This window comes from Vulpes lagopus, chromosome X, assembly GCF_018345385.1.
Source record: "Vulpes lagopus strain Blue_001 chromosome X, ASM1834538v1, whole genome shotgun sequence".
Classification (NCBI taxonomy): Eukaryota; Metazoa; Chordata; class Mammalia; order Carnivora; family Canidae; genus Vulpes; species Vulpes lagopus.
In genome coordinates, this window is record NC_054848.1 from 79,559,178 (window position 1) to 79,586,169 (window position 26,992).

Below are 26,992 nucleotides of genomic sequence, written 5' to 3' on the forward strand. Positions count from 1 at the left end.
CCAGGCCAGTCTTGGGGAGGAGCTGCATTACGGACAGACTTGGAGGCTTCCGCCGAAGAGAAGAAGCTTGGAGGTAATGGCTGTCGTAAAAGCTAGTTATTTTCGGAGATTTCTGGAAACTTTCGAGTAAAGGTGAGGAAAAGAAGGGACTGCTGCTTTGCAGTAAAGGGAAAGGAGTGTCGTTTCGTGGGAGACTTTGTTTCTGTGAGGGAATTAATATCTGAATTTGGTATTCCTTCAGATATTTTAAAAGTCCACATATTGAAAGTGGGGGAGGTGGTGATCAGATTACACCTGCGGAAAAAATACTTCATGAGGTTACCAAAGCTAACTTCTGAATAGACCATTTTAGGATTTAAACAAAAAGCAGTGGTAAGATGGGATAAATGGTGAAACAAAAGTTGAGAAATTAATCTTTCTTTTTGACCAAAAAAAAAAAAAAGATTGTGATAGTCCCAAATGAAAAATGAACTTAGTTGGGGGTGTTGGGTTTTTATATTACTTTGGTTGTATTGTGTTTCTAACAAATCTAACTGTCGTGGTGGAGTTTATATAGTAATAATCTGAAGTAATGTGTAACTGTGCAGATTTAAGTACTTCTGAAAATTAGGAGTTTGGTTATTTGTCAGGTGATACTCAGTGCCTTAAAAGAATTGCTTTTTTATGGATGCTCAGAGGACCATATTTGTCTACATCTCTACCTATCAGAAGAATGATGTATTTCTAGTTTTACTATAATCTGAAAACTATCTGAAAAATCATAAGCTAAGGAATAATGGACATATGTTAACATAGTGAAACAGAACAAACTGTGTGTCTAGCAATAAAAGATGTCTGGGGAAAAGAAGAGAGGAAATTTTCCACTTCTTCTTTCTTCCACATTTCACTTAACATGTATTACCTGTGTCAGCATAAAGAAGAGAATTTAAAACACGGAGGAACTACCTTCCCCCAAATGTGTAAGCATATATAAACATGGAAAGATCTTCAAATATATGGGTGAGTAAATGTAATCTCAGATAGTACATTCTAGGATATCTATGATGAGGGAAACAGTCAAAGGGATTAGACTCAAATGTACGAAGTAAACAATTCAGTGGTTGAAGTAATGATGGGTGTGTATTTTCTTCTTTAGATTTTATGTATCCTTAGATTTTTTGGAAACATGTAATGGAGCTGAGAGGGAGCAATCCGTTTTGTTACAGATATTTAAATAGACACCACATTAACACTCCATTGTCTTTACCTGGAGGTGGATCTGAGAAGGCTGGTTATCTGGTTGCTTGGGTTTTCTTGCAATTCTGATATTTAGACTATTGGCCAGATGGTGGTTCAAGCAGAAGGTATGTATTTGTATTTTGATGTACTCTTAGGAAATAATTCAAAAAATGTTTGAAACATATTATAGAATAGTCACATAGAATAGTACACCCATAATGTTGAATACTATGCAGCTGTGAAAAGACTAAGCTAATGCAATGAGCTAAATAATAAGATAAGGTGTCTATAGTATATTCCAAGAATAAACAAATTGCAGAATGACCTGCATCACATTAATATATGCCAGAAAAATCTGGAAATACGCATGCTACTTTATTTTGTGGGATATAGGTATAGTTGGAGAGACAGAACACTTCAGTCTTCTATATATCATATTTCCCCATTTAAAAAGTCAGGGATCCCTGGGTGGCGCAGCGGTTTGGCGCCTGCCTTTGGCCTAGGGCACGATCCTGGAGACCCGGGATTGAATCCCACGTCGGGCTCCCGGTGCATGGAGCCTGCTTCTGTCTCTGCCTCTCTCTCTCTCTCTCTCTCTCTCTCTCTCTCTGTGTGTGTGTGTGTGTGTGTGACTATCAAAAATAAATAAATAAAAATTAAAAAAAAATAAAAAAATAAAAAGTCTTATTTTGAAAAGAGTAAGCTAGAATAATTTTCACTATGATAAAATGGGATCAAATTTTAGAAATAGAGACAACCCTTATAAAAGTAATTTGCAACGAGATAATGTAAGAAAATATTTATTGATGTGGAGAGATGATCAAATATATTCTTCTTTAAAAACCATGCACATTTATAAATATCTGTAGGAAAAAAATCTAGAAATATAGAGAGCAAACCACTCTATTTTGACCATTATTGTGGAGATTTGCTTTCTTTGAAAAAAGATGAAGACATACAGTATGCATGAGACATATCATAATAAAAACATGAAAATCAGAATTATAATTCCATTTTTGTCTAACACAGTTCTTAAATTGAGAATGGAAAAATCTAGAAGCCCAAAAAGGCTACTGTCTGGATAATTAGTTCCCACCCTTCCCTACTAAGGCAGGGTATCTGCAGTTCTGTTTCTGGTCACAAGATGGCGCTTGCCAGGTGTCCTAAATTTTCTCCAGGCAACCATTTTTATGAAGTGGACAAAGCAATGAAACATATTTTTCATTAGCAGATCATGAGACTGTATGTGCAGTGTGATTGCAGTTCTGTTGAAATTTTTCACATATATAACAGAAAAAGGACCCACACGAGGACTGAGGTGAGAATTCAAATAGAAAGTATTTTTATTTAAGTAGCTACAAAGGTTTATATATAGAAGACACAAGGCAACTGTTATTTCCCTTCTTTCCTGTCCCCAAATCATCCTTTTCATGAGAGAGCTTATTTTAGTATGAATCAAATCATAATAACCCAAAGGGTAATAAATATGGCATCTACATCACAGATGAAGTTTCACCTCCTTCCTGTGTTTCAGCATGATGGGCCTGAAAGTTTTGTCAGGGAAATTTCTTTACCCCTTTTCCATTTAATTGGTTTGATTCCTTGTCTCCCCTGGGACAGTCTAGGTTGATATCAGAGATGCACATGACCTGAAGGATCTGCATGTGATGCCAGTTGAGCTCCAGAAAGGCAGTGCGACCTCAGAATTGCTGAGCAGAGAAAAGACTCTGCTGGAGAAGTAGCTGGAGTGAGAATCAAGACAACCAGATCACAGTACCGGACCTTCCATAATCCACGTGATACTGGGTAAAGTTCTTGTTTCATGAAATACTTCATGTGAAAAAGGTGTTGAGAACTTAGGGTGTAATTTGTTTTGCTTCCCACTGTAACCATAGCATTTTGAATTAAAAGCCACATTTCAGGGACACCTGGGTGGCTCAGCAGTTGAGCATCTGCCTTTGGCTGGGGTCATGATCCTGCAGTCCCGGGATCGAGTCCCACATGGGGCTCCCTACATGGAGCCTGCTTCTCCCTCTGCCTCTGTCTCTGCCTCTCTCTCTGCATCTCTCATGAATAAACAAATAAAATCTTTAAAAAAATAAATAAAATAAAAGCTACATTTCATATTAAAATTATGTCAGGTCAAAAATTAGCAGTACAATTTATATTGTTTCCCATCCTGTAATTAAGAATCATAGCTTCTTGTTTGGAGGAAAAAAAATCTCATCTGTGAAACCACTGTGAAGAAAACTGTGCAAGAGTCTATTCAGCTATCTACCTGAGATTTTAGCCCATGGCCTGACTCTCCATTCTTTGACAGCTAGGTTGTCATCACCACATACTAGATAACATAGTTACAGATTCCCTAATACCTGCTTAAAGTCTTCTGACCTTAGACATCTGTACACTCTCTTGAATAGCACCTTATAGTGGTTTGACATTTAATTCGTTCCCAACAGCCATCACAATTCTCTCACTCCCTAAAGTCATACACTTAATGAGGTTGATGCTGAGCCCTATGATCTTTGTCCATGAGATTGCTTTGGACCAGACAGGACAGCACCAGCTGCATAGAAAACCTAAAGCCGAACATTCCCTCGTGATAACCCAGTGGGGTCCCAATGGCCCAAATTATCCAGGAACACAAATAATGTCTGATACTGCCAAAGCCTCTCATGCATACATTCCCTTTTTATGGTACAATATAAATAATAAAGAGGATATTGGGTTTGTTATCATACTTCTTTTCTGTTTTTGTTCCTTTCCCCCGAAATATATCCCATGTCTCTAACCTTGGTCAATACTATGTATTCTTCTGATTTTTATCTTACCTTCATTCTCATTGTCCACATTCTTTCTGCTTAGCAAAAGTAAATTCTTTATCCAATCCGTTTTCTTGTCTTCTGTGTTTTGATCTAACTCAGTTGTCACTTGTTGAAAATATTTTATTCAGGCTATTTTGTGAAGTTTCAGAAGGATAAGAGGCTACTGCAGGTGAAAACCATTTACTAGCCCTAGGAAGAAGTTAGTGGTTCTTTAAAAACACCACTTGTCTAGAAACACAGACAGCTAAAACCAAATAAGTGACATAAGGATTTTCCTAGCATATTGTGTATCTCTTGATTGATTTCTTGTTTCTATCTGGTGGCACTAATTGAGCATGTGCAAAATCAGTTTCTCTGTGGTTAAATTAGGACTTCTTTTGCTCCCTTTCCCATACTTCCTGTCTCATCTGTCTCTTACTACACACTTAAACAGGTAACAAACTCTTTTTTTATTGTGCCATTAAATATGATTTAATATTTAGACAGCCTAGGTTAATATCAGAGATACGTGTGACTCATGCATCTTTCTAAACTATGCTCTGTAGTGTGGGGAGATAACAACTTAGCATAGTTGTCAGGGATTTGATATTTTTCTCTCCACTGAGCTAATGAAGGTCTCAAACCCACGACTGCCTGCCTTCCTGCCTGCCTACCTGCCTATTCAAACCCTTCAAAAATGTGACTGTCATAATGCCTCCATGACAAATTCTTAAAAGCTAAACATTGGAGTCTGCCAACAGAAATCCATATCTCCTCACCAAAGACCCTTTGATATCCTTTATTTAGGTTGGTTGTGAAAATTCAGAATAATTTTCACCCAGTCTGATCCTGCTGTTATATGTCTCTGGAAGAATGATGGCTTTTTCTTTCTTTAGAGGCCTCAATGCAAACAGTGTTCTTTCTCTTGTTTGCTAATTACAGGAAGAGCTGTGTCATACTGCAGCTCTATTTCTCCAACCTGAATAGTCAGAGGTGGCAGGAGGCAGGAGTTGTATTTACTTGTTCACTGTGCTAATGGATGGGGGTAGTGAGGGTCTTATGTATATATATGTATATATATGTACACATATATATGTGAGGGTCTTATGTATATATATATGTATATATATGTATATATATGTACACACATATATATATCTTTGTTTTTACCTAGCATAACATTATCTTAAGAGAACTAACCCCCTGAACAATCTATTGGCACTGTGTAGGTTTTAGCACTTCCCGGGAAACAACACGTCTAAGTTAAAAAAATCTAAATTTAAATATTACTTTCTTGAATATTTTGTGAAGATGAAAGCCCAACAAAAGAGGATAGAAAGATGATTTTCCCATATTGAAGTAGAAGTTACAAACAACAATAGCACAAGAACAAGGAATTGCCAAATGTAGATAAGGGTGGAATGAACTGGGGGCATTTGTCTATCCAACAAATGACTTTTGACTTTCAGTTCCTGCCCAGGAATAGCTGTATCTTTAAGGAGGGTGCTGCCAGGCCCTGTGACACATAACTACTCCATGGCCAAGTCAATGCTATCATGCAGACATGGTCAGGGCAAAAACATAGTGCAGCAAAACATTTTTTAATTTGTGTGTAGGAGTGTGGACATATGGGAAAGATGGAGAGTTTATAGATAAGTATGGTAGTTACTAAAGGTGGTCGTCATTCACCATTACGCTCACCAGAAGAGACATGAAATTACACAAGGCTCATTCTGGGGTTACATTCACCAGTTTCTTACAATCTGAATATAACTCACCTCATCCTTGGTTCTACCAAAAAGAGTCCAGATTCCAAGCCCAGGAGGCAGTGAATACTGGTGGAGAGAGAACACATCCCTTTGTTTCAGAGTCCGTTAGATTTTGGCTTTAAATGTGTTTTGCCCTCTTCCCAGCTTCATGACCTAGCACATGAGCAAGAGTGCCCATTTACTCATTTTCTGGTCTGCTATTGTCTCATTTCTTCGCATCTTTGTAAGCTAAATTAGGTAGAAAAATCTCATTGCTGTTTATGTTTGCATCACTTTGATTATTAGGGAAGGTAAGTATCTTTCAATGTATAGTTCACTTTTAACTTTTATTTTGAATGTTTAAGTTTTGAGAGGCCCCAATGAATAGCACTTTCCTTTCTCCACTGAACAGATTGTACAATCAATATAAAAGAAATACAGTTGAAGATGGGAGCCAAAATGTCAGCTTTTGTACAAGGGGAAGAGAAGTTGCAGGGCATTGATTATTGTGAGAATCAAGTAGGCCTTATAACACCACATTTAAACAAATCTACTGAACAGCTTAGAGGGTTTGCAACTGTACAAAAAGGAGGGTGTGGGAAGGGCACCTTTGTGGCTCAGTTGGTGCAGCGTCTGCCTTTGGCTCAGGTCATGAGCCAGCCCCACATCAGACTCTCCACTCAGCAGGGAGCCTGCCTTTCCCTCTCCCTCCCCCTGTCACTCTGTCTACTTGTGCTCTCTGTCAAATATGTAAATAAAATCCAGAGAGAGAGAGAGAGAGAGAGAGAGAGAGAGAAATTCATTATTGTAGTTGGATTACTTGAGTTTGCTCACAGGAAGTATAAATATTAGGAGCAGGGAAGAACTATTCCTTCAGAATATTGTGAATTGCATATTTATATCCTTTGCTCAAGTTTTTCCACCTTGCTGTATATTTATTATTCATTTGGAAGCACCACTTTAGATTAGAGATTTTTTTAATTGAAGATGGTTTTGTGAAGTTTGTTCTTCTGTTTTCAACTTTGGTTTATGTGTTTTTACTGTATTTTTAAAATTTCAGTATATTCAGATACATATGTATTTTCCTTTTAAGCATTTTGTTTGACGTTTTAAGGTTAAGGAATGACTGTACTTGAAAAGGAAAAAAGTAGAAAACATTCTGAAGGATAAACGAGGTAGTCCGAGTAAAAAGAGAGAGAGAGAGAGAGAGAGAGAGACATACCATGTCCCAGGGCCAGAAGAATAAAATTGTAGAGATTTAATTCTTCACAAGATAATATATTAATTCACTGCCATCGGAAAGGAGGAGTAACAGGTCTTTTTTTAAAGATATAATTGATTTATTCATGAGAGACACAGAGAGAGAGGCAGACATAAGCAGAGGGAGAAGAGGGTCCCTGCAGGGAGCCTGATGTGGGACCCAATCCCAGGATGGTATCATGACCTGAGCCAACCAGGTGCCCCCTAAAAGGTCGTTTTGTTGGACAATGACCAGCTGGGTCTTAAAATCTTGTAGAAATAAGGTGCCAGAAAAGGCAAGAAAAATATGCAAGAGCTATTTTTAACTGGGCCTTTATTTTATGATGAAGGGATTTGCTACATCTTTTCAGGAAATCACCTTACTCCTGTGGTTTGAATGGAAATTAAAGAGACACATGTTGCCATTTCACTTTCAAGTCTTTTAAAAATGAACGTTTTTCCCCTTTAAGTGAATTTCAGTTAACTTGGCGATTCTCCTCCCTCTAATTGAGGGAAAGGCCCCCTACTTTTCCCATCACAGGGAGGGGGCGGAGCCTTCTCTGAGAAGCTTGGAAGTGAGCTGTGCCTGGCCAGCCTTGGGGGAGGGGCTGCATTTCACGAGGCTGCAGCTGACAAGAAGCTTCAAGGTAATGGCTGTCTTAAAGCTACTTATTTTCTGGGAATTTCTTCGGGGGTTTGGTGTTACGGTGAAAAAGAAAAAACAACAACAACAACAACCAGACATTGTTGCCTGGGAGAGGTGGAAATGGAATACGGTTTGGGGAGAATTGCTGTTATGGTGACAGAATCAATCCCATGAAAATTTAGTTTCTCTCGATATTTTATGAAGTCTACAGTGTGGGAATGGGCGATCAGATTACAGTTTCTAAATTAAGACTTAAGCGAGAGGCATGCTGTTCGTGTTAATTTTTACATGGCATTCCATGTTTCTATTTTTGTTATGGATTGTGTTATATTTTGATGTAAACATTTATTATTCTACACAAAAAGTAACTGATTGAAAAATGTAAACATCAAAAGTGATTGACACATACAACACAAATGTAAATGTACAAGGACAAATGTGGAAGGGATTCAGATATTCTGTTGAGTGATAACATTTGTGGAAAATATATGCATTTTCCTTAAAGAGAACTAGACTCCCATGTTTACAGTCATCATCTCTGAAGTGTTCAGATTACTAGGGATTTCAAAATACATTTTTATTTGGTTTCAGCATTTTTAGAATTGCTTGATTCTGTGATTATTTTTATAATGAGAAGAGCACAATGAAGCTGCAACAGTGTCCCTGATTGGTTTCAGACACATAAACATTCACAGACACAATGACAGACATGCAAACATACCCCCCTTGTCTTTTGCCAATAGTGGAAATTTTCCTGGACCTGATCGGGCGTGTAGCCTGGTTGCTGTGTTGGCTACCACCCTGCATGTGTCCTCCTTGCAACTCATTCTTTCAGACCACAGGTATGGCTGTGGTCAGCAAGAACCATTTTCCTATATCTATTAAGTTTATTTGTGAGACAGGGTATTTGCGTTATTTCTATTAAGCAGTTTTAAAAATATTATGTGGCACAGTGCATCCATACAATTTAAGGTTACATAGTATGAACATGTAGTGATTCAGAAAATGTCTGAGAAGTAGTATTAGGTGAAAAATGGAAATTGCAGAATGTCAAGCACTGTATTGTGTCCTTTAAACGTAAAAGACTGCTTTAAAAAAGTATGTATAACGAAAATCACAAAAAATATAAGGCTACCAGCTAATGGGATTGCGTGGTTGGAGACATAAGACAGTCTTTTCTATATCTGTGTCAAAATGATCTTCAATATATATTTAGTCATTTTTTAACAGTAGCAGAAAAAAGTTTGAGCTAAAATGTTATAAATTAGAAGGGGAAATTACATTTGAAGTGATTCATAAAAAAATCACAATGAGAATACTTATTGGGAAAAACTTTCAAACCATGTGCTTCAGTATGGTAAAAAACTGGTCTGAAATTACATGCATTCATGTGTATTTGTAAATAAATATTATGGAAAAATATTCAGGAAACAATATTAATTATTTTTCTAGAATTATACTTTCTTTTTACAAATCACATCTTTTCAACTTTTAGTAAGTATGCAACTTTTTATCAGACCATTGGAGTAGGACATCAGCATTCCATTTTTTGCATAATGCATAACAAAACTCTAAATTTGAGCATGGTATATTCTAGAAGCCTGAGAAAACTGCTGGCTTGGCAGCATATAGTTTCCCACCCTTCCATAAGAAGGATCTGGTAGTAAGAGTTCAGTTCTGCAACTGGTCACAAGATGGCGTTTGCCAGATTTTCCACATTTTCTCCAGGCAACTTTATGAAGTGTGCAAACAAAGCCATGAAACATATTTTGTATTATCACACAATGAGACAGCATGTAGAGTGTGATTATAGCTCCATTGAAGAAAACTGTATGTGTCTAGAGGAAAAAGCTCCACATAAGGACTAATGTGAGGACTCAGCATTTTTTAAAAAGCAATTACATAGAATCTGGCCTATGGAAAACACAAGGCAGTTGTTATTTCCTTACTCTTCTGTCCTCACCTCACCTCATCTTTTCCTAATAAAGATATCAGGATGAACCAAATAATAACTGTGTCGCAGAGAGCATTTCAAATAAGAACAAAAAAGGACTATAAGCATTGCATCTATATCATAGATGAGATTTTTTTCATTCCTGTGTTTCAGAATGACAGGCCTGCTAAAATTTTGTAGGGAAGTTTTTTTACACCTTTTCCATTTAATTGATTTGATTCCCTGTCTCCTTTGGGACAGCCTAGGTTAATATTGAAGATACACATGACCTGGGCAATCTGCATGTGATGCCAGTTGAGCTCCCTAAAGGCAGTGCAACTTCAGAAGTTCTGAGCAGGGAAAAGGCTCTGTGGGACAAGCACCTAGAGTGAGAAGACAACCAGACCCTCAGACCAGATCCTCCACAATCCACGTGACATTCAGTAAGTCTCCTACCATTTCATGTTAAAATATGGTTGAGAATATGTAGTACAATTTATAATTTTTCTGGCTCAGTAGCCATCACATTTTAAATTATGAATCATAAATTCTAGTGTTAGGCAAGATTTATCTTAAACTCCTATAAAAGAATTATACAAATGGAAGACTTGGAAGTCTCTGCCAACTACCTGACTCTCAAGAAAGCCTTGAAAACTATCCTGATATTCAATAGGCAGTATGGCAGTTGTTCCAAATATCTAACTCCTAAACTCATCTTCTTAATGAGGTTATTGTACTGTTGTCTGAGTCCCAGAGACACAAACCGCAGTATCTGTGTCTGACTGCCTTGGGTAGATAGGACGACATTGGCAGCTTTATAAAGTTGAAATTACCCAAGGGGTTCCTGGGTGGCTCAGTTGGTTGAGTATCCAACTCTTGATTTTGGCTCAGGTCATGATCTTGGGGTCATGAGTTGGAGCCCCGCATCAGGCTCCACACTCACAGCAGGGTATTTGCTTCTCTCCCTCTCCCACTGCCACTCTCTATGTAAAATAAATAAATCTGTAGAAAAAAGTTAAGATTGCCCCAGAATAAACATCAAGAGGCCCCAAAGTATCAAATAATAAAAACGGTGTCCCAGCACATTCTCCAACACCCCTCCACATCTCCTACCATACACACCCTCAGTCATTTCTTATATATAATAGGTATAATAAGGATTTCATAGTGGGACATTATAGAACTACTTCTCTTTTTTCTGAATTTTCAAATATTTTTCCCCAAGTGCAGTATGTTTCTTTGGTGCCAGGTATATATATTCATCTTTTTGTATGTCTTTTCCATTTTCCTTTGTCCACCTTCCTTTGCCTTTGACAACAGAAATCCCCTTGCTTATTCTCTTTTCTCTTTACCTTCCCTTTAAGTGACTTTATTTTTTTACTATATCCCATTCAAAATTACTTACTCAAGCTTCCTCACAAGTTTTCAGGAGGATATGTATAAACACTGAATGAGAAAACTATTTAGTAGCCCTAAGGCAATAGAGGCCTCTAACATCACAGTTATTGTGGCTACCTGGACAGTCAAATGTAGTCCAGTGACCTAAGGATTTTTGTCAGCGGTTCAGAGGTCACTGAATGATCTCTAGTCTATAGCCAGATGTACCAGTGAATCACACACACACACACATTCAGATCTTCGGTAATTCATTTTGAATTTCGGTGATTTTATTTTGCTTTTCTTATGTTCTTATCTATTCCTTGCTACACACATTATGACTGTTGATGACCTTTTACAAATTAATTTAACTGGTCCTTCTCTTTGTTAATCCCAAAAAGAACACTATAGTTTAGTCTCTCTACTTCAATACTCAGATTGCTATACTTACAACTGAAAAAAAAATAGATTGCAGGACAGCTTTGTTTGCTTTGTGCTGTAATGATGAAGTTGTGAGGTCCTCATCAGCCTTTTCTTTATTTTATTTCTTTTGATATATTTCCCATCCCATCATCCTGAATCTTAATTTCGTAGCAGCTTTAGCCATTGACACGGTGTAGGTCTTGGCATTACCTGGGGAATACAAAATCACCAGACATAGCAGGTTTATCTTCTTGTGACCTCTAGGTCCCTATTTGTTTGGGTTTTTTTCTTTCTCTTTTCTTCCTCTCTATCATCTTCACATATGTTTGGCCAGAGTTGATGGAGTCACTTTGGCTCTGGCAATGATTCACTATCTGACTAGTCTTTTTCTTTCCTGGCCTTTTCATTCTTAGTAAGTTTTCTTCTGATGTTCTTCCTCTTGAAGTGTGCTGGCATTCAGCCAGTGAATATTAATAAGATTTTAACTTTGTTTATAGCTAGTTTCAGCTATTTGTGCCTATGCCTTAGAGACCATTCAATATTCTGTATATCCATTATGTATCTACAATTCTTTGCTTTACTAGTGCTCATGCCCCCCTCATGGTTCTTATGAGTATTCTAACTGAACCATTTCCACCCTTTTATATGAATCTTGTACACTAAAAATATTGATATTTGCTTATTCTACAACCATGCTGTCTCTCATATGTTATTTGGCTTCTGCTTTCTGACTGAGGACATAATTCTTAACCAGATGTCTGTCTCCAGGTCATAACACTTGGCTTCTACTCCTTCCTTTCCTTCCATTCACATAGTTGAGTGGTATGTGAGAACCTCAGTGTAGTTAAAGGCTCTGCCAGTGAGGATAAGCTTCACAAACTGTAAGGTGCTGATGTCATCTGGATTCTTGACATTTGTCCCGTGTTAGCTAACTTCTAATGAAAGAGATATTCAGTGAGTATATAAATTTACAGAAAGAGACACATAACTGCATTAAAAGTCATGTATCTTATGTGAGCCCTCCAACATTTTAAAGTAAGTTCAGAAATATAAGTTAGCAAAACTTAAAAATATTAAAACAAATTGAATTTCTAACATATTCTTTGTATTCTCCAGAAGATATTTTTACATGTACCTGGTGGTACCCACAACCTTTTTTGGTAATCATGATCCAAAGTACAGATCACACTCCTATATGTACCCCCATTGCTCTCACAGTAAAATACAAACTTTTTATATAAGTCATATTCTGATTTTGGATGCCTTTTTAAAGCTCAAGTTTATTGAGGTATAATTTACACCGAGTTAAATTCACTCTTTTAGGTGTATAGTTTGAAGAGTTTTGACAAAGTCTGTAGTCATGTAATGACCAATAGAGTCAGGCTATAGAATATTATTATAATTCCAAATTGTTCCCTCTTGTCAGTACAAAATGTTCCCTTATAGTCAGTACTCTTTACCCTGATTCCTGGTGACCACTAATCTAATTTCTATCCCTATAGGTTTTTATTTTCCAACATATTTTATAAATGGAGTTGCATAATATATAGTTTTTTACTTCTGTCTTCTTTCACGTAGCATGATGTTTCTGATATTTACCCATGTTGATATATGTATCAGTAGTAGTTTATTTGTTATTCTATTATTCTACAATTTGTGTATCTACTCACCAGTAGATTTGTAATTTTTGCTCATTATGATTAAAGTTGTTATAAACATTCTAGAACAGACCTTTGTACATAAGTTTTTATTTCTCTTGAGTAAATACCTAAGAGTGAGATTCCTGAGTTATATGGTAAGCATGTGTCCAGCTATATTAGAAACTGCCACACTGTTTTCTGAAGTAACTGTGGTATCTTGTATTTTCAACAGCAATGTATGAGTTCCAGTAGCTCTGCATCATTGCCAGCAGTTGATACTATTAGTTTTTTTTCTCTTTGTAATATTAGCCATTCTTATAAAGGTGTTAGTGATGTCTTATTGTGGTTTTATTTGCATATCCTTAATTATTGTGTTGATCAACTTTCAATGTGTTCATTTGATATTCATATGTCTTCTTTGATGATGGTCTTTTTATATTAGGTGTCCATTTTTCTTGGGTTGTTAATCTTGTTGGATTATAAGAAGTTTTTTTATATTCTGAATAAAAGTTCTTTATTAGATATGTGTTTTGCAAATATATCCTCCTGTAGATTTTCAATTTATTTTTTAAGAGAAGTTTTCAAGTCCAATTTATCAAATTTTTTATGGTGTACGCTTGTGTCTTAATAAATCTTTGTGTAAATGAAGGTCTCTAAGGCTTCCTACTTTGTTTTCTACTAGAAGTTTTATAGTTTCCACTTTTACATTTAGGTCAGTAATTCATTTTGAGTTAAATTTTGTGTATGGTCTTAGGTAAGGGGTCAAGATGAATATTTTTACATATGCTGTCCAATTTTTCCAGCACTGTCTGTTGAAAAGACCATCATTTCTCCATTTAATTACCATTGTCAAGAATCTGTTGACCATATTTGCTGGTCTATTTGTGTTTTATTTATCTGTATATCTATTTTATACCAATAATATACTATAATAATTAGTAACTGATAACTAATAATATACTTGGTTGCTATAGTCCCTTTTTAGAGGAGGGAGAGAAGCAGAGGGAGAGGGGGAGAGAGAATCTTAAGCAGGCTCCATGCCCAGCACAGAGCCCGACAGAATCCCACAACCCTGAGATCATGACCTGAGCTGAAATTAAGAGTCAGACAATTAAGTGACTGAACCACTCAGGCCCGCCTTGATAGCTTTAGTCTTAAAATCAGATAACATGAATATTCCACTTTGGTATTTCTTCCTAAAAGTAGTGTGCCTATTCTGGTTCCATTATTTTTCCATATACACTGTAGAGATATTTTTTTAATTTCTACAAAAGGTCTACTGGGATTTTGGTTGAGATTGCAGTCATTCTGTAGATATATTTGGAGAGAAGTTACATCCTAAACATAGTTGATCTTTCAGTCAATGAACATGATATATTTCTTCACTTATTTAGGTCTTCTTTAATATCTTTCAATAATTTTTGAGGTCTTTGGCATACAAATGTGCACATATGTGTTAGATTTGTCCTACTTTAGTATTTCCTGTTTTTATGATGCTTTAAATGGTACTTTTTAAAACTTCCAAATTTTATTATATAGAAATAAATTATTTTATATTGACCTTATATCTGATGATATTGATAAGCTTCCTTACTAGGTCTAATAGCTTTTTTTGGTAAATTCATTGGTATTGTCTACATGGATCATCATGCCTGCAAATAAAGACAGTTTTATGTCTTCCTTTCCCATATGTATGCCTTTAATTTACTTTTCAGGCATTACCTTATTGGCTAGTGTATCCAATATTGAATAGTAGTGGGTGAGAGTAGACTTCCTTGCTTTGCTCCTGATTTTAGGAGAAGAACATTCCTTGTGCCACCATTAAGTATGATGTTAACTTTAGGCTTTTTAATAGATACCCTTGATCAGATTGAGGAAGATCCATTTAATTCCAAGTTTTCTGAGCTTTTTTATGAGTGTTTATAGTATGGTGTCAGATGCTTTTTTCTGCATCGAGATGATCTTCTTCTTCCCTGTAGTCTGTTGATATGGTGAATTACATTGTCCTATCCAGCCTCAACCTTAGGGAGGCCCTATGCAACTAAACCTTGAGGCTTGTGCTTTCTCAGAATTCTTTCCTCTCATCATGGTAGAAAACCTCTGATTTGTACCTGGAGTTGGTCTTTGGTGAGAGATATATCCTTGCCCCTTCCTCATCAGTAGCTGACCATTACTTTTCATTCATGCAGAACCCTCGGCCTAAGGGTTTCCTGCCCCACCTCAAGGGCAGAAATTTTTCTACTTCTACTCCCCCTGGCTCCACCCCCCTGCAGCAGCAAAGGATCTCTTCTTTTGTCCTGGGAATGGGAAAGTTTTCTGTCTCCCCCTCCCTGGACACATGGTTTTTTGCTTCTACCCCTCCCCCAGAAGCAATGGATTTTTATCAGTGCCCAGGAGGGGAAGGTTTGTTGCTTCTCCTCTAGTGCTTTAAGGTTTTTGCTTCTCATAGTAGAAGGGTTTGGATAAGTGTGTGGGGCTGTGTGTCTGTCTACCAACAATAGCTTATTGCCTCCTGCACCTCATCCACTGACATACGCTCTTTTTGATCTCCTGCTTTGTCCCTAGTCATGTATGCTGCTTCTGGTTAAGGACTGTGAAAAAGAACTTGGCAGTGAGTGAGTGTATAAGTGTCTGGGATGTCAAATATTCCAAACTACAATAGCCCATTAAGAATGAAAAACTTCATTAAAAATTCAGCTGATTTCTTTTTACCTGCTTGCATGACAGCCACCTCTGTCCCATGCTTTGCCAAAGGTGAAACACTGCATGTGTCCCTCTTTAATGGGGCTGATCTCCCTTTGTAAGTCAATTTACCAGAGTTTTCTGATGGAATCATGGAATTTTACAATCTGTGTATCGTCTAGATTTTTATCATTGTTTACTTATGGGTGACACTCTCTAATGATTTTTTTATATCCTAAGTGGAAGTAGAACTGGTACTTTCTAATAATGTACGTATGGGTTATTTTTTCTCTGTTATTAAATATGCTTTAGGAAGAAGCAGATGATTTCTAAAGCATATTTATAAAAGTTGATTTTTATATAATGGTTACTAAATTTTTCCACTTAAATTTTATTTTTAAAATTATGATCAGTTAAAATCATAATTTATAGTATCATATATAATACATGATACTTATTTGGATTTTACACATGTATAGAATCATATAATCACTACCACAGTCAGAATTCAGAAGAGTTTCATTACCCCACAACTTTCTATGCTGTCCTTACATATAGTCACACCTTCCCCCTCCCTATAATTCCTGGCAGCCAATGATCATGTCACCATCACTATCATTTTCTCTTTTTGAAAATGTTGTATAAATGGAATCATACAGTATTGTGGTAGACACAACCTAAGTGGCCCACCTCCTTCTGTAATTCCCTCTCTTTAGAAGTGTGGGCAGAACCTGTGACTTGTTTTTCTAATCAATAGATGGTATGTCACTCCCATAACTATATTAGGTTATGTAAGACACTTTTATGTTAAATTAGATGCAGAACCAGGCACAAGATTTTAAGTTCCAGTACCTCCCAATACAAAACTATTTAAAATTCATTAATTAATTCACCTATTCATCCAGGCACTTTTACAGAGCATTTTCCATTTGCAATGAGATAGGTACAATGTATTTTCGTGATTATGACCATGGACTCTGGAGTCAAAATATCTGGAGTAAAATTCCATGCCCATGCACAAATACTCTCTAGATATTCTGGTAAATATTTGTTAACCTCTAAAGCCTTATCTATGAAAAGGGAATACTCATAATACGTAACAGGAGTTTGTGAGGATCAAGGGAGATCATGTATACAGAGCACCTGGCAGAGTATGTGGCACATGGTTAAAAACACTTCTGGGGGCAGCCCCAGTGGCTCAGCGGTTTGGCACCGCCTTCAGCCCAGGGCGTGATCCTGGAGACCCAGGATCGAATCCCACATCCCCTGCATGGGGCCTGCTTCTCCCTCTGCCTGTGTCTCTGCCCCCCCCCCCCGTATCTCTCATGAATAAATAAATAAAATATTTTAAAAAACACTTCTGGCTTCTACAGTCTTTGACATTATTATGAATAATACTACTGTTGTTATGCAGAATGAGTTGGTAATGAAACTCTCCTCCATGACATAACCATCTGATTATTAAATGAGATAATATGTCAGGTGCTGGGAACAGGTTTAGATAGTATTATATCTATAATTATTATATATCTTCATTATAATAACAGTAGTAGTAACAGCTTTTGTTATTATTGGCTATCATTCTTCTCCCCTTCTTTCTATAGAAGAGTGAAATATAAAATATTATGCAAAGAATTATTTTTTCCTTTGCATTTTGTTTGGAAAATAGTAAGGGAGTGTAGCATTTCCTGATTTATGTGCAATATAGAAAATAGACAAATAAAAGAAATTATAGTTTTGATGTAATGATTGTACTTTAGTTGCATTTTTTTCCAAACATGTGAAATAAGAAGACAGAACAAGAAGTATTTCATTATAAAATATATAATTGATTATATCTCTTTATTTAAATAAAGACATATTTACTTTGGCCTGATGATCCTCTTTAAATTATATAGAAATATTTTGAAAGCTTTGAAAAGATTAATTCTGTAATACAAATGATATTATTTTTGTCAGTGATTGCAAAATCAACTATTTTGGCCTGCTACTAGAAAGACTGGAAAACAGAGTAAATTGGATAAGATAAAGTTTATTGTTTCACTAAGTTAAAGTGATTGGAATGAGCTGGCCCCATTATTCAGGGGTTCAGAATTTTTCATCCCTACTGAGTTGCATCCTTTCTCACTTGGTCCAGAATGACTAGATGAATTATATTATGGTCAAATTCTAGGGGGGAAGCAAGAGGAAGAGGTAAATCGAAAAAAAGCCCAAGTTGGCTGTTTATCCTGCTTGGAGGTCCCTTCTCTGGAATCTTTACAAGTATTTCCATTTATGTTCTTTGGCAAGAAATTCCATCATCTAACAATGGCTTATATAGTAAGGGAGTCTGGGAAAAGAAATATTTTAAGAGTTTATACTGCACTCTGAATGCACCTGGGGTTCTGCTAATGCAAACAGTGGACTTAGGGTGAGCAACTAGAAATTTCTGTACCAGTCATTATAACTATGATTTTTTTTACATAATAAAAACTACGTTAAATACATTAAATAAATAAAAGAAATCTAGAAAAGATGGAAAGGAAAAACTTCTTGTGGCAGAGAGGATTCTATGGGGTTCACCAAACTTTCATTTTCCTCCTGAGTCACAGGGAGACTGCCTTCCCTGGTCTCTATGGTAGTTTTATCTAGTTGACTGTGACCAGCAGTGATGTTTGCCAGCCTTGCACCTAAAACCTGCCACAGGATTCTCCAGTCCCCCTCTTCATAAGATTGCTAGCCAGGTGCAAAGAATGCAATGGAGGATTTCAAGGCTAAAGAAGATGGTACAGCCATAAGATGGAAGAAGTTTGAATCTCTTAACGACCGCTTAGAGGAGTGATCCCTCCCCATTCTAGCCATTTGACGACCTACACTATGACATCAGGAAAATAAACTTCTGTGGCTAAGACTGAAATTTAGGAATTGTTTCTAGTACAGAACATTACATACTCTAATTGTTAGAGTCCTCAATAATATGCCAGTCTAGATATAATTTTCATTAAATTATTGGTACTTATTGTTCCAGTATTAAAGCATATATAAAAGTGGATTTTTCTAATATATATGTTCTATATTACATGATACAGAGGCCAAATAAAACATGTCATTCTTCAATATCTTTATTCCCCAAATTATTATTAATGATATATAAAATTGGTTTTCTAAGTTAAATCAGAAATCTAAATTTAAAATCAATACAGGAGAATTTTAATGAAAAAAATTACAAAATACATTTCAGACATAGAAATAAACAAAGACATGTAAATTTTTTGACATGTAAATTTTTTAAAAATTAAGTATCCCCACATGAATTGCCTGAGAGAAAAATACCAACAAAATAGAAGGAGGAATTTCCAGTTATTGATGAGGGTATGTGAAATGGGTATGTTTCTGCCAGACCAGTGATTTTTCTGCCTGTAGTCAAAAATATCCATTTTGTGAAGAATTCTCTGAAACTTTCCTAAAGCATTCAGTAGAAGAACTGAATAAAAGGAAAAGACTTACTATGCCCTGAAAACAGAAAAACAATTATAAAGAAGCCATTCTTTCTAAAATAATGTGCAGTTTTAGTGCATTCCCCATCAAGATCTTAATGAGCTATCTTAATAGAAGTTTATCAGCTGGGTTATAAAATTTACCTACAAAGGTAAGGTGCCAGAGAGGCAAGGAAAAAGAAATATTAGGAATATTTTAAACTGGATTTTTGTTTTTTAATAAGGTAGTTTGCTAACCTCTTTTTTTATCAAAAAATCTCACACCCTCAGAGTCGAATGTTAATTAAACAGACACTTGTTGCCATTTCAATTTAAACTTTTTTGGGGGAAATACACCATTTCTGCCCTTTAACACTTCAGCGGTTTTATTTGGCAATTCTCCCTTCTCTAATTCAGGGAGGCGCCTTCTGTCATCCCCATTACAAGGAGGGGGCGGAGCCTTCTCTGATAAGCTTGGAAGTGAGCTGTGCCTGGCCAGTCTTGGGGGAGGAGCCGCATTTCACCAGTCTGCAGCTGACAAGAAGCTTCAAGGTAATGGCTGTCTTAAAGCTACTTATTTTCTAGGGACTTCTCAGGGCCCTAGACTAAAGATGAGGAACATAGGGAGGGTGGTCTTAGAGTGGTGAGAATGGTATGTACTTTTGAGAGAATTGCTGATGTTTTCAAGGAATTGATCCTTTGGAAATTCTCTATCTCCCAATGCTTTAAATGTCCACAGTAAGAAAAGGGGTGATCAGATTACAGCCTCTATATTAAAGCTTCTGTGCAGCATGGCCGTTCATGCTGATTTATTGACTTGGAATCCCATGTTTGTATTGTTAGATATTCTGGTTACTCTTTGAATTTGGAAGCATTTATTAATTGGCACACAAAAACGAAAGACAAAAATATTTGACCGCTTAGGGAAAAAGACTCCTGTGAATTGATTGCCACATAGGAGGGCTATGTATATGCAATCTGCACATGAGTATGGAAAGGGGAACATGTATGTAGTCGAGTGAAGACATCTGCACATATATATCCATGTGTATATGTGTGATTGGAAGAAAATCCGGGAGGAAAAAAAAAATGCCATGGTAGCATTTCTGGGTGGTCAGGTGACTATTTTAATGTTATTTTTCAGTCTGTTTCAGCATCTTTATAGTAGATTTCCCCATGATTATTTTTATAATGATGAAAGAAAAAGCTGAAACAACATACCCATTTTGTTTCAAACACATAAGCATTCACAGACACATGCAAACATATCCCCTCTCCTTGTTTTTTGCTGATTGTGGAAATTTTCCTAGACCTGATCAAATATGTAACCTGGTTTCTGCGTCAGTTACCCTGCTTGTGTCGTCCTTGCAACTCAGTCTTCCAGACCACAAGTATGGTTGTGGTCAGCAGGGCTGTGGTCTGACAATGAGATAGAGTGGTTTATTTCTATATGCACTTCTTAGAGTGATTATACAGCTGGGTGTAGTCATACAACAGAATATACTATATATCTGGAGAATAGAAACAAAAGCTTCTACATCTAGTGATTTGAAATGTCTGAGAAAGAATATGAAATGAAAAAAGCAAATTATAGCATAGCATTTATCATGTGATCTCTCTTAAAATGAAATATGCTTGTTAGTGAAACATACATATACTACTACTGGACTTGCAACAAGTCCTGGAAAAACATGTCTGCCACAGTATTAATTGGGATTATTTGTGTGATCAGAGAGACAGGGCTAGCTTTACTGCTCTCTATTTCAAATACTCTTACTATATATTTATTCATTTATTTGGTTTACATCATCAGGGAACATATTGACATAAAATATTGCAAATGTGGGAAAAACCTCATTTAAAGTAATTCATAGGGCACCTGGGTGGCTCAGTGGTTGAGTGTCTGCCTTTGGCTCAGGTTGTGATCCCGGGGTCCTGGGATTAAGTCCCACATCGGGTTCCCCACAGGGAGCCTGCTTCTCCATCTGCCTATGTCTCTGCCTCTCTCTCTGTGTCTCTCATGAATATATAAATAAACCTTTTTTTTAAAAAAAGTAATTCATAAAAAAAAATCTTGTGGAAAATACTTATTTGTATGGAATGATGTTCAAACTCTTCTCTTAATTGAGATCTGACGTTGGTTTGAAGTGATATACATTCATTTATACATGTAAAAAATTCTGTAAAGGTAGAAAATATTCCTAGTGAATATTTGTATAGAGCTGTATTTTATTTTGCATATATCTTTTTATATCTTTTCCATTTTTAATCAGCTTCTGGATATATTTATAACCAGAAATATTGTAGTTGAAGATATTATAATCCTGTTATAATCCTACACAACAAAACTCTTGAGCTTAGAACAAAAAACTATAGAAGCCTGGGAAGGCTCCTAGCTGGCTAAATGTAGTTCCCACCTTTCTTTCATGAGAAAGATCTGAAGGTGATGGAGGCCCTGTTTGCACTTCTTGGGAAGGCTGCAGTTCTGGTTTTGGTCACCAGATGGCACTTGCTAGGTTTCCTGAATTTCTCCAGATAACTATTTTTATGAAGTAGACAAAGCGATGAAACATATTTTGTATTTGTGAACTGAGACAACATATCAAGTGGGATTAGAATTCTGTTGAAAAATATATATATTTTTAAAGAAGTTAAAATCCACATGATGATCGATGTGAGGATTCAAACAAAGGTCTACAGTCTGGCTCATAATAGACATAGGGCAGTTGTTACTTCCTTTCTCTCTTGTCCCCACCTCAATTTTCCTGAGAGTGATTATTTTAGTATGAACCAAATAGCATAACAGTGTCAAACAGAGATAATTTGAAACAATAAGAACAAGAAGGAAGATAAACATGATATCTAAATCACAGATGAGATTTCATGTTAGTATAGCCTTCCACTGCTCTAGGTATATAACATTACAGGCACCAAAGTCCCACAGTATCTAATAACAACAGAATCGCTGACACACCACTGCAATCTCTTCCACCTTGCCATTAATGTACATAAATTTACTCCTTAATATTCATGTGCAATAAACAAGTGCATGTTCTTGAATTTGAGATATTACAAAACCATTTCTTCATTTATCCCCCACCTCACGTTATGTTGTTTTCTCCTCGCCAAATATTGTTCTTTCTTTTACCTCTTCTCTGTTTGCAATTGCTCACCTCACCTCTGCTTTGGCAAACCAATTTTATTTTCTTATACTTTTCTTCTTTTCTTTTTCCCTATTCTAGTATCCTCCACATTGTCCCATTCAAACAACGTGTTCAAGCGCCCTTGGGAAACTCAGCTGGAGAAGAACAGGCCACACAAGCAGTATACCCTTTATAGTTCTAAGAAAAAAGAGGCTTTGATCAGAGTATTGCTTTTGGTAGAAACTGCCTTAGCAGTGTCAAGAATAGCCAGACACCTCAATCTCTGAATAGTAACCTCTTGGTACAAGTATCTAAATCATAATGGAAGCCGAGTATGTCCTGTGCAATTGGAAAGACCAGTTATGGCCGGCTAAGGTTTTGTCTAGATCTGAAATATCATCAAACAGTAAGAGAAAAAAGACATTTTCCCTAGAAGTTCAAATACTCTCACTGGATGAAAAAATTAAAGTGGAAAGCACAGAAACAAAGATTCTAAGTAAATCTCAAATTGAAGCCCTTGCTTCCTCACTAGCAGCACAGTCAGAAGGCAGTGATCTACCTATAGAGGAAACAGCCTATGAAAGGTCACTAAAAGTGGCACTGGATATTCTAAATGAGAGAACAAATGTGAGTCAGGCAAGCAGTTCAGACGAAGAAGCAACCACTACACTGTCTCAGAATGATCCACAAAAGCTTTCTGATTCACCCCCTCGTAAAAAGTATCGGAAGCATGAAGGAGATGAAGGAGACTTACTGAAGTGTCCTGAGGAAAGTGAAAATGCAGCATCCCTGTTAGTAGCTAACTCAGAGAATAATGATTCCCAGTATGATGATAAATCACAAGTGCATGCAACCATTGATGCTCTTCCAAGTGAAATGGAAACAAAGTTATCAGAAAACCCCAACTGGTGCGAAACTTTTCCTTCACTTTCAGAAGATGATGATGAAAAGGAAAGCAAGAAAAAGATTGATATCTCAACAATTATGCCTTTGCATTCCACAATCAAAGAGGAGGATGCATATATTAAAGATGAAAAGTTCACTCCAACTTTGCTGTCAGACACCTTCACTGTGCCCAAAGCAGTGAAAGAGGAGACACCAGACGTTTGCCCAGAGACCATGGCTGTTTCCACTGAATCCTCTACCTTCTCAGAGAATATTGAAGATCCTGGAGAGGGCCCCTCAAATCCGTGCTCAGATACCAGCCAGAATCAACCTGTGGAATCAGAAGCAGGTACCTCGGCATCCTCCCAGCCTTGTTCACAGGAATGTCAGGTTTCATTTAGTGCCTCTAACCATGCCCTGGATTATTCACTCCTTGTGAATAATGAAAGAAATCTTCAGAGACTGGATTTTGAAGAACTTGAGGAAGAACTTCAAGCTTCTGATAAGTCAGCACAGGTAAATTCTCTCTCTTCCATATTAGATGACAATGAGGAAGATGAAGAACTTCCACGCTTTGTTTTTAATTATGAGCCTCGTTCATTTGAAACAGGAATGATAGTCTGGTTTAAATATCAAAAATATCCATTTTGGCCAGCAGTGGTGAAAAGCATTAGGCGAAAAGAGAGAAAAGCGAGTGTGCTTTTTGTTGAGGCAAGCATGAATCCTGAAAAGAGAGGCATTAGGGTGCCTTTTAGAAGATTGAAGAAATTTGATTGTAAAGAGAAACAAGCACTAGTGGAAAAAGCCAGGGAGGATTACAGTGAAAGTATTGACTGGTGCATCTCGCTGATTTGTGACTACAGAGTTAGACTAGGTTGTGGTTCTTTTTCGGGCTCTTTCCTTGAGTATTATGCTGCTGATATTAGTTATCCAATTAGGAAAGTAATCAAACAGAACACGTTTAGGAACTTATTTCCAAAGCTGCAAAGTGAGAATCCTGCAGAACAGATGGTTGTGACTTCCCAGACCAAGAAAATGTCCTTCCAGAAAATTCTTCCTGACCGAATGAAGGCTGCTCGGGACCGAGCCAACAAGAACCTCGTGGACTTCATTGTGAATGCAAAGGGAACAGAGAATCATCTTCTAGCCATTTTAAAAGGCACAAAAGCATCCAGGTGGCTGAAGTCATTTTTGAATGCAAATAGATTCACTCCCTGTATTGAAACATACTTTGAGGATGAAGATCAGCTGGATGAAGTGGTGAAATATTTACAAGAAATATACAAACAAATAGATGAAAAAATGCTGACTCTGATAAGAGATGATAAAATTAAATTTATCCTGGAAGTTCTTCTGCCAGAAGCAATCATTTGTTCAATTTCTGCTGTGGATGGATTAGATTACAAGGCAGCTGAAGCAAAGTATCTAAAGGGACCATCTCTAGGATACAGGGAAAGAGAATTATTTGATGCAAAAATCTTATTTGAAAAGAGACGGAAACCATTAACAAATGAAGCTCATTAAATCTCCTGAGAGTCCAAACCATAATGGGAAACTTTAGTAGATATTAGTTTTTAAAAAATCGCTCAACCATTCTAACATATATTTTCCAGATATGGGAGAGTTTGGGTAATGCGTTCACCTTTTTTTTGCCATCTCTAGGATTTGCTAATATTACTACATCTTTGTTTCCGTTTCTTATGCTTCTTCAGAGTCAGTTTTATTAACAGATACCAGCAGTTCTACTTTCCCATACATTGTTAGAATGCATAAATCCTAAATTATTTATAAGGGAAAGTACGGTTTTGTTTTGTTTTGTTTTTTGACATTTTTATGTCTATGCTGTATAGTTAAATACAGTGTGCACAATCATTTTAATATTAAAATTGCACTGGTGTTAGATATTAAGGGAGATAATTAGAAAAAAATCTAAAGAACATCACTTATATTTTTTTGCTTAATTTTTATAAAATGTTGGGTTTTCTCTTAAGATAGTTGAATTATTTTTCCTGCCATGCTTATTTATTTTTGGAAAAGAAATAACTCTGAGACATGGAACCAAAGATAGAGAGATGTTTTGCTATATATTATAACTAATTGCAATTGCTTTTGCAAGAAAAACAGTCTGGAATTCAAAAATAAAGTTAATAGATTACCTGCATGCAGTCCATATGTGTGTGAGTAATATCTCAGCATGCAGAAAATAATTTTGGCAGCCTTGAACAGGATTGTTCATTTTACGTTTCCCTGAAATTCCATTTATGAGAGTGTCTGTAATTCAATAGCTGAATGGTTTCTTAAAACAGGCTTTCGGCTGTCTTTATTACTAACAGTGACTGTGTACCTTAATATAGCCTTCTGACCACATGTGGAAGGCAGCTAGAGTCATTGTATTCCTGGTCTGGCTACTCTAGATGAATGAGTCCAGGCTGATTGCTTTAGAGCCCATCTAGTTTGATATAAACTATAGAAAATGCAAGCACTTTGTTCTGAGTCTTGTATCTCTGAATACATAGTCATTTGTTTCAAACCAAGCAATCTTTATCATCTGGCTTATTTGTAAAATAGTTCTAGTTGGTTCTAATAATATGATTGCCAAACAGTAAGTCATTCCAGGCTACTAGAAAGAGTAGATGGACCAGAATCTGTGAATTTGGAAATGGGCCACAGAAAAAGCCTCCATTTGAGGCCAAAGTTGACAATTATCTGAGTATGTTTTAAAATACACAACTAAAAGTTAATGTTTGAAGCCAATGAATTGTTTATTCTAACTTGAAACAAGACTTCAGTGAGAATAAAAGGAGAGCTACTTTATTTTAAAACTTTGACATAAAAATAAATGCTAAAGCTTAACATGAACCTGTCTGCATTTTTACTGAGACAAGTGTCACTCTTGGGTTTTTATTATGTGTACACATGGCCACATGTTTATGTAAAATTTGCAGATGTTTGATGTTTCAATTTGCAATAAAGCTATTATATCTTTCACCTTGGGTGGTCACTTTGTCATACTTCAGATTGTGCAGCTACATAAGTGATGTTTCTGTAACAAAAAATACACACACACACATATATATTATAATTTGTTTGGAATTTTTGCCTGTTGTAGTTGTCATAAGTTTAACACTTGTTATATGTTATCATTCTAAATAAATACTCATTATCATGATTGATTTTGTATTATTTTAAAAGAAAGCCATCGAAAGTGTTTAAGCTTCAGATTCCATAGAACCTTCTTTGGACCCTGCCTGACGAAGTCCAAGTCTCCTTGGGCATACAGCCTATATCAATCCACATAGCTTCCTCATGATCCTGAACATATTTAACAACAGACATCACCACACTCTATATTTACACTGTATTTACCTATAAAATGGTGTCCCTTTTATTCCAGTCTATTACCCACCTTCAGTTTTCTCAGTGGAGCCAACCACAGTACTTGTTCTAGTATTTTCTTTACTACTTCATTCATTCATACATACAACTGTGAGTCAGAAGAGCAAACGATGTGTGGTCTAAAGCCCAGCTACGAGCATTTAAGGTAACCCAAATGACAAGGTCAGATTTTAGGTGACCCAGATAATAATCTAATTTCTAAAATGACTAGGATGCATTATATCATAATAGAAATATTTATTAACCTTGTGCACTGCTTGTATTTGAAAACCAGAGCCCAAGTCTTCCTCATGTTTGTGAGTTCCTAGATATATGGTTTGAGGTAAAGAGAGGGTACACAATTCCTCCTGGGATGTCATGTTATGGCATTTATTGTAGTGAGGGAGGTGTGCCTCAGACATGC

General features: G+C 36.4%; 1 protein-coding gene across 8 annotated transcripts; it reads left to right on the forward strand.

Moving 5' to 3' along the window:
* Window positions 1-26,181, forward strand: PWWP3B (PWWP domain containing 3B). Of its 8 annotated transcripts, none has more exons than XM_041741291.1 (7): window positions 25-132; window positions 1,206-1,343; window positions 2,839-3,024; window positions 7,480-7,656; window positions 9,850-10,031; window positions 19,583-19,717; window positions 22,408-26,181. In XM_041741291.1, exon 7 carries the CDS (start codon window positions 22,630-22,632, stop codon window positions 24,715-24,717), a length of 2,088 nt encoding a protein of 695 aa, XP_041597225.1. In that variant the 5' UTR covers window positions 25-132; window positions 1,206-1,343; window positions 2,839-3,024; window positions 7,480-7,656; window positions 9,850-10,031; window positions 19,583-19,717; window positions 22,408-22,629; the 3' UTR covers window positions 24,718-26,181. The 8 variants fall into 8 exon arrangements, with proteins under 8 accessions (XP_041597227.1, XP_041597225.1, XP_041597231.1 ...); XM_041741297.1 differs by having other exon boundaries at window positions 7,551-7,656; XM_041741294.1 differs by having other exon boundaries at window positions 2,844-3,024.
* The last annotated feature ends 811 nt before the right edge of the window (window positions 26,182-26,992 follow it).